At 42.5% G+C, this 12818-nt stretch overlaps 1 protein-coding gene across 1 annotated transcript in view; it reads left to right on the forward strand.

The window, feature by feature from the left end:
- Positions 1–12818, forward strand: part of HSPA13 (heat shock protein family A (Hsp70) member 13) — a 77903-nt gene that overhangs the window by 39651 nt on the left and 25434 nt on the right. The window contains exon 3 of the mRNA XM_044072154.1: positions 8334–8547. Coding sequence (XP_043928089.1) covers positions 8334–8547 — 214 coding nt within the window. The remainder of the gene's footprint in view (positions 1–8333; positions 8548–12818) is intronic.

Raw genomic sequence — 12818 nt, forward strand, 5'->3', positions numbered from 1 at the left:
AAACAGTAGAACCCATTACTAACGGTGTAACCAGCACCCATTCGGGAGGTACTGACGAGTGGCAAACAGTAGAACCCCATTACTAACGGTGTAAGCAGCACCCATTCGGGAGGTACTGACGAGTGGCAAACAGTAGAACCCATTACTAACGGTGTAAGCAGCACCCATTCGGGAGGTACTGACGAGTGGCAAACAGTAGAACCCATTACTAACGGTGTAAGCAGCACCCATTCGGGAGGTACTGACGAGTGGCAAACAGTAGAACCCATTACTAACGGTGTAAGCAGCACCCATTCGGGAGGTACTGACGAGTGGCAAAAAGTAGAAACCCATTACTAACGGTGTAAGCAGCACCCATTCGGGAGGTACTGACGAGTGGCAAACAGTAGAACCCATTACTAACGGTGTAACCAGCACCCATTCGGGAGGTACTGACGAGTGGCAAAAAGTAGAACCCCATTACTAACGGTGTAAGCAGCACCCATTCGGGAGGTACTGACGAGTGGCAAAAAGTAGAACCCCATTACTAACGGTGTAAGCAGCACCCATTCGGGAGGTACTGACGAGTGGCAAACAGTAGAAACCCATTACTAACGGTGTAAGCAGCACCCATTCGGGAGGTACTGACGAGTGGCAAAAAGTAGAACCCCATTACTAACGGTGTAAGCAGCACCCATTCGGGAGGTACTGACGAGTGGCAAAAAGTAGAACCCCATTACTAACGGTGTAAGCAGCACCCATTCGGGAGGTACTGACGAGTGGCAAAAAGTAGAACCCCATTACTAACGGTGTAAGCAGCACCCATTCGGGAGGTACTGACGAGTGGCAAAAAGTAGAAACCCATTACTAACGGTGTAAGCAGCACCCATTCGGGAGGTACTGACGAGTGGCAAAAAGTAGAAACCCATTACTAACGGTAAGCAGCACCCATTCGGGAGGTACTGACGAGTGGCAAAAAGTAGAAACCCATTACTAACGGTGTAAGCAGCACCCATTCGGGAGGTACTGACGAGTGGCAAACAGTAGAACCCCATTACTAACGGTGTAAGCAGCACCCATTCGGGAGGTACTGACGAGTGGCAAAAAGTAGAACCCCATTACTAACGGTGTAAGCAGCACCCATTCGGGAGGTACTGACGAGTGGCAAAAAGTAGAACCCCATTACTAACGGTGTAAGCAGCACCCATTCGGGAGGTACTGACGAGTGGCAAACAGTAGAAACCCATTACTAACGGTGTAAGCAGCACCCATTCGGGAGGTACTGACGAGTGGCAAAAAGTAGAAACCCATTACTAACGGTGTAAGCAGCACCCATTCGGGAGGTACTGACGAGTGGCAAAAAGTAGAAACCCATTACTAACGGTGTAAGCAGCACCCATTTGGGAGGTACTGACGAGTGGCAAACAGTAGAAACCCATTACTAACGGTGTAAGCAGCACCCATTCGGGAGGTACTGACGAGTGGCAAAAAGTAGAAACCCATTACTAACGGTGTAAGCAGCACCCATTCGGGAGGTACTGACGAGTGGCAAAAAGTAGAAACCCATTACTAACGGTGTAAGCAGCACCCATTCGGGAGGTACTGACGAGTGGCAAAAAGTAGAAACCATTACTAACGGTAAGCAGCACCCATTCGGGAGGTACTGACGAGTGGCAAAAAGTAGAACCCCATTACTAACGGTGTAAGCAGCACCCATTCGGGAGGTACTGACGAGTGGCAAACAGTAGAAACCATTACTAACGGTGTAAGCAGCACCCATTCGGGAGGTACTGACGAGTGGCAAAAAGTAGAAACCCATTACTAACGGTGTAAGCAGCACCCATTCGGGAGGTACTGACGAGTGGCAAACAGTAGAACCCATTACTAACGGTGTAAGCAGCACCCATTCGGGAGGTACTGACGAGTGGCAAACAGTAGAAACCATTACTAACGGTGTAAGCAGCATCCATTCGGGAGGTACTGACGAGTGGCAAAAAGTAGAAACCCATTACTAACGGTGTAAGCAGCACCCATTCGGGAGGTACTGACGAGTGGCAAAAAGTAGAAACCCATTACTAACGGTGTAAGCAGCACCCATTCGGGAGGTACTGACGAGTGGCAAAAAGTAGAAACCCATTACTAACGGTGTAAGCAGCACCCATTCGGGAGGTACTGACGAGTGGCAAAAAGTAGAAACCCATTACTAACGGTGTAAGCAGCACCCATTCGGGAGGTACTGACGAGTGGCAAAAAGTAGAAACCATTACTAACGGTGTAAGCAGCACCCATTCGGGAGGTACTGACGAGTGGCAAAAAGTAGAACCCCATTACTAACGGTGTAAGCAGCACCCATTCGGGAGGTACTGACGAGTGGCAAAAAGTAGAACCCCATTACTAACGGTGTAAGCAGCACCCATTCGGGAGGTACTGACGAGTGGCAAACAGTAGAAACCATTACTAACGGTGTAAGCAGCACCCATTCGGGAGGTACTGACGAGTGGCAAACAGTAGAACCCATTACTAACGGTGTAAGCAGCACCCATTCGGGAGGTACTGACGAGTGGCAAACAGTAGAAACCATTACTAACGGTGTAAGCAGCACCCATTCGGGAGGTACTGACGAGTGGCAAAAAGTAGAAACCCATTACTAACGGTGTAAGCAGCACCCATTCGGGAGGTACTGACGAGTGGCAAAAAGTAGAAACCCATTACTAACGGTGTAAGCAGCACCCATTCGGGAGGTACTGACGAGTGGCAAAAAGTAGAAACCCATTACTAACGGTGTAAGCAGCACCCATTCGGGCTAGTTATTCTTTGGCTTTACAATATTTGTGAGTTACTATCTTATTTTTTCTTATTCTATCAAGGTTCATTTATTGGCAGTTTCAGCATGTCTGCCAATGGATCCTCCTCTTTCGATGCAGTCTCCTGTCATGTTTTTGAAAGGGGTTTTGCTCAAGGGACCTCCCAAGAAAACCATGTAGCCCCTCCTTGGGATCTTAGTCTTGTGTTAGAGAAGCTTCACACTTCCTCCACTTGAGCCAGCTAACTTGCCTGACGAGGTTCTTAACATGGAAATTAGTTTTACTGGTCTCTTTGACCTCTGCAAGAAGTGTCTGAATTTCAGGCTTTTGTGGTGAGTCAACCCTGTCTCATTTTTCACAGACACAGGGTTTCTTTGAGAACTAATCCTTTTTATGGCAAAAGTGGTGTCCAAGTTTACTTTAATCCAAACTGTTTATCTCCCCATTTTCTTAACTGAACCTAAAAATGGAGAGGATATTTCATATCTTGGATGTGCACAGACAACTCTGGTACTGTCTTGACAGGACTAAATCTTTCATATCTTCACATTAATTGTTAATTTCTTGTGAAGGTAAGAAAGGACAATCTCTGTGCCAAAACAGGATTATTTCCAAATGGTTGTCTAAGGCTATTACCTTTTGTTATACTCACCATAACAAAAGTATTCCAAGCATGGTCAAGGCCCACTCTACAAGGACCATGGTTTTGTCTGTTTTGAAGGGTTGGATTTGAGATGTGTTTGGGAAGCTGAGACTCTGTCCTCTGTACATACGTTTCCAAAGTACGATCAGCTTGATTTCCTTCTCCCGGTCCAGATCAAGCTTTGCTAGGACTATTCTCAGGACTTTTCTCCTTCCACCTCACAACTGTAGTTGGTAATGTAAGCTACCCGTATAGCTAAGGCTACTGCGGCAGTGACCAGTAGGAAGAACATAGTACAGCTCACTGCTGCCATGGCCACTCCCTCCCTCTTTTCTCTGTGTGTCTGTGGTTAATGCGAGGGTGTGGACATGTTTTGTTCCTAGCATTGTCCTTTCAGGGCTCAGCATCTCTCTCCCTGCTGGTAGGAACGCTCTGAAGGTTTTTCACACACGCAGTTGTCTTGACAAAGAGTGGTGAGTGCTGTGAAGGTTTAGGATCTGTCTGGCTGTTATATCCGTCGCAGGATATACTCTGTATAGCAAAGGCTATGGCAGCAGGGATCATTCAAACATCTACTCTTAGTGCAAGTTTACTTACTCAACTGTACTGTCCTTACTTTGGTTAGACATGCATTACAGGCAGAAGCCTTTACAAATGGGCGTTCCCTGTAAAATTATTCAAGGAAAGCAGGTATGATGATTTTGATTGTGACAGATGGGAACCCAATTCTCAGATTATGAGGAAGAACTTAATTCTTCTCCTTGTGTGTAGGAATTTTCTTTTAGTGAGACCTTTGCCTGACTGTGTTCCCATAAAATACCACATTCATAAATGCCCCCCTAAAATGAGCTATTATGATACGTTAAAAATGGATATACCCCATTCTCTCCCATCCCTTCTATACTGTCATATTTGAAGGAAGCATCGAATGCTATTGGTGCTGCTCCTGATGCCCAGCTCCCAGTCCCCCCGTCGGTGCTGCTCCCGATGCCCAGCTCCCAGTCCCCCCGTCGGTGCTGCTCCCGATGCCCAGCTCCCAGTCCCCTGTCGGTGCTGCTCCCGATGCCCAGCTCCCAGTCCCCTGTCGGTGCTGCACCTGATGCCCAGCTCCCAGTCCCCCCATCGGTGCTGCTCCCGATGCCCAGCTCCCAGTCCCCTGTCGGTGCTGCTCCTGATGCCCAGCTCCCAGTCCCCCCGTCGGTGCTGCTCCCGATGCCCAGCTCCCAGTCCCCTGTCGGTGCTGCACCTGATGCCCAGCTCCCAGTCCCAAAAAATAAGATGAGCTGTATTGGGTATCTCAGGGTAGTACATTTCTTTTTGGTCACCTTCGGTCAAACCCAGCTTTTTAATTGAGTGTGTAGGACTGTGCAGATTCTGTGTCTGGGCCCACTGTTAGTGTTGAGAAAGCAGCTCGGGTATTTAATCGGTTTGCTGACAAGGTAATGTTTGAAGTCTTTGAGTCGGTTTTATACAAGAAAGTATGGTGAACCAAACCGTAGTAATAAAGTGGGAATTTACAAAGTTTTCTAAGATGTACCCTTCCCATAGCACAGAAAAGCCAAATAAACAAAATCGGTCTTTCTGTCAAACAAAATGCAAAAAAAAAAAAGGGTGGGGGTATACCAACAGTACAAACGATGCCAACTTTTGCATTCCTTTTTCCCCGCAGATAATATATATATAAATCTGTCCCTCATAAATAAATCTGTTCTATTCTCAAACTGGCCCTCAACATTCCCCTTTGGCAAACTTTTGTTTTTGACTCTTGGGAATTAAAAAGTGGTGCAGAAAAGTTCCAGTTAGTAGTGGATAAAAACGCCTCCTTTTAGAGGAATTGCCCCCCCCCCCCTGCACCGATCTGAATTTGTTCCTTCCTTCTTCAGTCTGTACACCCCCTGGGAGTAACAGAAGTTGTGCCTTAAATCAAAAGGGTAAAGGCTTCTGGAAACAAAGGAAGAGGCCTGTTAAGGACCTGTAGTAGGTCTGACATTTCTGTATATACAGTGGATATAAATAGTTTTACACACCCCTGTTAAAATACCAGTGTTTTTGTTATATAAAAATGAGACCACAATAAATCATTTCAAAACTTTTCCCACCTTTAATGTGATCTATAATGTGTGCAATTCAACTGAAAAACAAATCTGTTGGGGGGGAAAAAAAGCGTACAGTATGCTGGTTGCATAAGTGTGCACACCCTTAAACTAATACTTTGTTGAAGCACCTTTTGATTAATTACAGCATTCAAGTCTCCTTGGGTAGGAGTCTGTCAGCATGGCACCTCTTGACTTGGCAATATTTGCCTACTCTTCCTTGCAAAAGTGCTCTAAATCCATCAGATTATTAGAGCATCTCTTGTGCATAGCCCTCTTCAGGTAACCCCAAAGATTTTCTATTGGATTTAGGTCTGGGGTCTGGCTGCGCCATTTTCTTCTGGTGAAGCCATTCTTTTGTTGATTTGGATGTATGCTTGGGGTCATTGTCATGTTGAAAGGTGAAATTCCTCTTCATCTTTCTAGCAGACACCTGAAGGTTTTGGGGCAAAAGTGACTGATATTTGGAACTGTTCATCATTCCCTCCACCTTGGCTAAAGCCCCAGTTTCAGCTGAAGAAAAGCAACCCCAAATCATGATACTGCCACCACCATGCTTCACCATGGGGATGTTCTTTTGGTGATGCGAAGTGTTTTGCGCCAAACCTACTTTTTGGAATTGTGGCCAAAAAGTTCAACCTTGGTCTCATCAGACCATAACACATTTTCCTACATGTTTTTGGGAGACGTGGTGTATTGTTTTGCAAATTTTAGTTGGGTCTGGATGTTTTTCTGTGTAAGAAAAGGGTTCTATCTTGCAACCCTTCCCCATAGTCCAGACATATGGAGAATACAGGAGATTGTTGTCAAATGTAGTACACAGCCAGTACTTGCCAGAAAATCCTGCAGCCCATTGTTGTTGTAGGTCTTTTGGCAGCCTCCCTGACTATTTTTCATCTTGTCTTTTCATCAATTTTGGAGGGATGTCCAGTTCATTGCAACGTCACTATTGTCCCATATTTTCTCCACTTTTTGATGACTGTCTTCACTGTGGTTCCATGGTATATCCAATGCTGTGGAAATTTTTTGTACCCTTCTCCTGACTGACCTTTCAACAATGAAATCCCTTTGATGCTTTGTAAGCTCTCTGCGAACTTTTTTGCTGTAGCAGGTAACTGAGTAAATGTCAGGAAAATCCTAACTAGGACAGCTGAACTTTATTTGGGGTTAATCAGAGTCTCTTTAATTGATGGTAGGTGTGTACCCAAGAAGACTGAATGTTGTAATTAAATCAAAAGGTACTTCAACAAAGTATTAGTTTAAGGGTGTGCACACTTACGCAACCAGCATATTGTACGTTTTTTATTTTTTATATTTTTTCCCCTAACAGATTTGTTTGTTTTTCAATTGAATTGTACAGTTTTTACAGGTCACATTAAAGGTGGGAAAAGTTTTGAAATTATTTATTGTGCTCTCATTTTTTTATATCACAAAAACCTGGCATTTTAACAGGGGTGTGTAAACTTTTTATATCCATTGTACATGTGAAAGTTCCAAATGTTGCCCTTGCCAAACCTGTTGCCGCTCATTCCTCACGAGTTGCTTGGTAACTTTAGCCATAAAAGAAGCCTACTACCATATTCCTATAGCCATAGGCTTCAGGAAGTTTCTAAGGTTCTCTGCTTTTGGCTAATGTATCAGTTCTCTGCATTACTCTGGTTTATGTATAGCTCCGAGGGTATTCAAAGTCTTATCCCAGTCATAGCTTATTGCAGACTGAGTGACATTCACGTCTTCCTTTATTTAGACAACTTGGTTCTTTGAGTCTTTATTCAGGTGTCGAGTCATTGACATACAGATGTGCTTCCAGATAAATATTTCCACTGATATCCAGGGTAATTCTGAAGATTCAGAAGGATACCCCAAAAGTCATTGTGGTGACTCCTCTTTTGACCCAGAAAACATTGCTTCCCCCTTCTTATGGAACTGGCAAATGGCAGTTACCATAAGCTTCCTGACAAACTGGTTCACATGACAGTGGGATTTTGATACACCCTGATATCAATCAACTTTGACTGCCTGGAGGATTATTTTAGGTTTTTAATTTCATTTCATTCATGTTTTTAAAAACAATCAGGAATTCATTCACCAAGTGATGTAAAGCTTGTTTAAAAAAGTTAGTTTTATAGTCCCGTCTGTACTGTGAATTTTGTATAAAATTATATTTTTATCTGTAAAAAACTGTATATATGTATAGACATGATTCTAACTATGTCTAAATTGACTTGGATTAAACAGAAGGAATGTGCAGTTGAGCTTTCAGACTGTACTAGGAGATCTAAATCTGCTAGGAATACAATCCAAGTGGAAGATTGGGAGGTAAGAAAGTAAGGCTGAGACCTGTGACTGTGGACTTGGTTGGCATGGAATGGGTAGTGCAGAGGAAACTGGAGGGAGAATGGAAGATGGAGAGGTTAGAACTCAAAAGGGGATTAAGGTGTGTTTAAGGAGAAAAAACCCTGGATGACTACTGTAAGGGAAAAAAATGAGCTAACTGGAGGAAAGACCAGAAGGCGGGGGCAGGGTTAAACATTTGGATCCGTCTTTGGGAATTTCATCTCCATCACCATTAAAATTAAGCCCTTCAGGACTTAGCCCAGCACCTAAAACTTTGCCAGGCTATTTTAGCTCTTCCCTTTTTTCCCTTATTACACAATGGTTACAGAGTACCATATCACACAATTAATTAATCTAAACTCTTGACATAAGCTCAGTGCATCAGATCCTTTAGAGATGCACCATGTCATTCTCTTTCAGAAAATGTTAGCGCAGACTGAGAAGAATAATTACATTTTTTCCCCTTACCTTTGGTAGGTAATATGCGATAATGGAGAAGCAGAATTCCTCATTTCAACCAACGAAACCTACCCCGTTTCCCCAGAATATATCGGTTCCCTGCTTTTGCTAAAGTTAAAGAAGATGGCAGAGATGCGTCTTGGTATACCAGTGTCCAAGGCTGTGATTTCTGTGCCTGCAGAATTTGATGAACAGCAGAGACAGGCAACTGTTAAGGCAGCTAATCTTGCAGGTAAGACCAGTATTTATTTTATATTAAAAAAAAAAAAGTGTTAATAAATCAGTTTTCTTGGAAAACGATAGAATCTTCTGTTTAGGCTACTAATTCAATTTAAACAATGCTTTGGAAATGTTTGCATCAAGAGTATTCATCAATTTCTAATATGACTAGTTCTCTTTTAAAAAAAAAATTATACATGGAAAGTCATGTATATGGCATTTTATAACCCAAATAAGCTAAACTTATTTAAAAAAATAACATAAAATGCTGGACATGTAAAACTGGACTGGAAACAATTTTTTTTGTTTGCACATTAATTCAAAGTTATTGGAATTAAATTGAAAAGCGTTGGTCTGGTAATCTGGTCCGATTGTATCCAGTTGTCTAGAAATATGGTGTTGTATACAACTGTTTCTCCACCTGTTAAGGAAAACCAGTAATTTTTGCTTTAGATTATCCTAGCTATTGCTAGGAAGTAATTATTAGAAAAAGGGTGCAAAGTGCACCTCCTTATCTGACTTTGTAGAAGTTAAGAATGGTTCATGACAAGGAAACCTAATTAAATCAGTTAATAAACCTTTAAATCTTAATTATTGACCCAAATTTTGGAAATTTTTAGATCAATTAAGTTAGTCTTGGTAGTAAGTTTTTGTGCCTGTGAGTTTGGGATTCTATTACCATGACAGGAACTGACCTCATTCCAGAGTCAGAGTACGATTAAAAGTTTTTGAAATTTAGTGTTTCAATTTTTGATGTTGGCTAAAAGTGCAGTCACAGTGTGCCCAAATTGACTCCATCTGTAAATCGTATGGTGTGACATGTATTGGTCGTATTGTGTGACATGTATTGGTATCGTATAAAACTACAGCTGTAAACTCTTTTTATTAGACCTGTCTGAGCATGTTTCTTCCACATTGCTCTTGTTTCTGCCTGCAAATCCTGGTAATGTATGACTTTGTGTCTCCCTGTACATATGACAGTGTAATCACTTGGTGTAACAAATTCAATGATCAAAGGTACTTTTATGTTTTTATTTATTTATTTATTTTTTCATGGAGCATTATACCTGGTTTTCTCACATCAGTTTTTGAACTGGTTGATAATCTGTGATCCCATGCGATATAAACTTCATCCGTTTCATATTTCCAGTGATTCTCAGCTACGTCGATGTTGTAGTGGTTACTTAATCCCCAGTACAGTAGTCCTGCCACATTATTGTGCCTTTCATTATGTACCCCCCCCCCCCGCTGCCATGAGTGTAACGCATCCTGAAACAAGATGTGCAAATGTTTCCAGTTCTTTTTTTATAGAACCTGCATTTGTCTATTTCTCCCACTTGCTCAATGAACTTTATTATGAACAGACACATCTGTAGTATTGTCCTGGCCCTCAATTATTAACCTTCCATCTTTTGGTTTCAATTCACTTCTCCTTAACCATTCCTGTGTCAAATTTTGGGCAACATGAGGTTGTTCAGGAGATCTCAGTAGTTGCCACTGTATTTATGCTGTGCAGTGTCTGCATGTCTTCCCTGCATTTGTGTGGGTTTCCTCCGGGTGCTCCGGTTTCCTCCCACGTTTAAAGACATGAGTCTGGGGCATTTCTTCCCGGGCAAAAATTGGCTTTGCTCTAAGTATGACTTTCTTAGTAAACAAATTATAAATAAATATTTATGGCTTTTCCACATTTCTTTCCTTCTTATCTTAGCTTTTCCTTATATTTTTTCTTTCTGTTTTGTTTTGTTTAGCATATGCAGTTGCTCTCTGATTTTTGTCCACTAATGGTTTGATTTCCATTCCTGCTTGCCACCAAAATGCTTCTGGTAAACTAAGCAAAGTTGTTGTACTTTTCATGCTGTAAAACTTTCACTATGTTTGGATCTGACGAGGTCAGCAAGTATGTATGCAGTGCAATGCTTTCAGATCTGTACGTTTGTTCAGTTTTCAAGGTAGTCCATACCCCCGTTTGAATGAAGAGTGTGTAATCTTGATTTACCATGATTTTTATGTCATCTGATGAGCTCGAAGCATTTTTCTTTTTGTGTCAAATCGATCCAGTAATTTTGGGGGCCATTTGGCCTCCCCAAAGCTGTAAGGTAACAGTTTTCTTTGTGGTAGCACTTTTCTTGGTCCCACTGGTGTTGCTCCTTGAGAAGATGCTAAGGAGTGTGAGGATGGCACATCATCTGCACCTCTTCAGACCATTACAGTCTGAGGAAATTGTTGGAAATTGTTTCAGTGGAAGGGACTGTTCATGTGGCTGTTCATTTTTGGAAAGGTTGACCAAGAAGTGGGGAGCACAAGAGGTTTATTTACCACCTTTCAATCTGTTAGTACAGACTTGTCTTTTCCGCTGAAAAAAAAGAGATTGTGTGCCCCCCCCCCCTCCCCTTCAGGTATTGACTGTCAGTTTTGTAGGAATTTGTCTTGTATTGGGATTCTGCTTCTCTGGCTCCCTTATCTAGCCAGGGGGATTCTGACTCTGAAGGAAGTTGCTCTTCAGATTCCCCCATGGGAGATTTTTTTATATATATATATATATATATATATATATATATATATATATATATATATAATCAGTTTACTCTGCAGGCTCCTGTTCCTCCTGTATTACCTGCCCTGAAAGATTCTTTGCTGCTTGAGCGTGTCGTACCATCTGGCCTCCTTCTTAGGAGACTTGATAGATTAGATTATATAGGATTTCCCAGTGTCACGGATATCTTTTTACAAATCCTAGACAGATTCTGTAGGTACATCAGTTGGCACTCAGTCCAGTTCTTCCTTTTACCCTCAGGCTGTTACTCAGTGACAGTAGATGCTTCAGAGTTCAGTTGGGGAACTGCATTCAGCAAAGTGAATGTTCAGTGTGTTTGGAACAGTAAGGACAGGTTAAAACACACAAATATCAAATTGCAGCTTTTTCAACATACTCTACATCATCTCTGGTTTCCAGGCCCTTTTTGTCATCCATAGAGAGTACCACAGTGATATGGTACGTAACAGACCAGAGGGAACCAGGTCTTACACCTTCAGTGGACTAGTTAAGGTAGTTTGGGATTTAGCAATTCAGAACAGTTTATCCCTCCGGACTACCTACGTTAGGTTGGAGCAGAATTTTGTGTGCAAGCTGAGGATAACTGAAATGGGCCATTATTAATGGATGTTGAACCCATGGGGCTTCTTGAAAGCTGCCCTTCTCCATCCAAAACAAGTAATTTAAAGATCTCTTCCAGGTCAGTGTACTCGGATCTGGAAGGCAGATGTATTGTCTTCCCCTGGTCAGGAATATTCCTCCATTTTCCATCCTTTCATCTAATAAAGTTCTTTTAATGATTCATAAAGATTCTCTAAAGATTATAGCGGTAACCCTGTTTTGCCGAGGCACCCGTGGTTCTTTATTCTGTTGAACTTCACCAGTGGCAGTTAGCACACCTTCACAGGATGGACTTACTCGCACAGGACAGGGGGTGGTTTAATACACGCCAGCCTTCAACTTCTGTAGGTGACTGCCTAGGTGATGGTTTTAATTCCTTGTAGCATCATTTTTCCTGAGGATGTGCAGCACCTAGTACAGGAGGCCAAGAAACATAATACAGTTGGAATGGTGGCCTAATGGTTAAGGTGTTTGCTTTACAAACACAAGGTGCAGGGTATGAGTCTCACAAGGGATAATTGGCTAGGCTTAAAATGGCTCGCAAGGGCAGTTAGCTTAGTACTAACCTATGAACCTACTAGAAAATCATATTTAGAGAAGTGAGGGTTTTCTCGTTGGTGCCGCTCTACAAACAAAGAACCACATCCGGTCCAGATGCCTCTGGTTCTTCAGTGTTTGCTTGTTATCTGCTGTTCTTTCCAATTCTCTTAAACGTCATCTGTCAACTACTACTGCCTGCCCTCTTATTACCTCCTAACCATTCTCGAGGCAAGCAGTTTTTGAAAGGGGTGTTACATATCTGGTCAACTAGAAAACCAGTAATTTTTCTCCCTGCCATTTTTCCTAAACCCAAGAACAATGGAGAGAAAATATTATGCATGCTTTGAATGGCCACAAATGGCTCAGATACCACCTAGGTATTGCAGGTAGTTGCATCTTGTTGTTGTTTTTTTTGTTCTACTCACCATAATAAGCCCCTTCCAGGCAGGGATGGGGCTGATTCCCCTAGGGCTTTGGCTTCTTCAGTGACTTACTGTGGAAGTTTTCTAGAGGCAGCACCTTGGTCCTCTGTGCGCACACTCACAAAGCACTACAGACTGGGTTCCTTTTCCATGCCCACCCGTAACAGT

Source organism: Protopterus annectens, chromosome 5.part0 (assembly GCF_019279795.1).
Source record: "Protopterus annectens isolate FY-2018-M chromosome 5.part0, PAN1.0, whole genome shotgun sequence".
NCBI classification, from domain to species: domain Eukaryota; kingdom Metazoa; phylum Chordata; order Ceratodontiformes; family Protopteridae; genus Protopterus; species Protopterus annectens.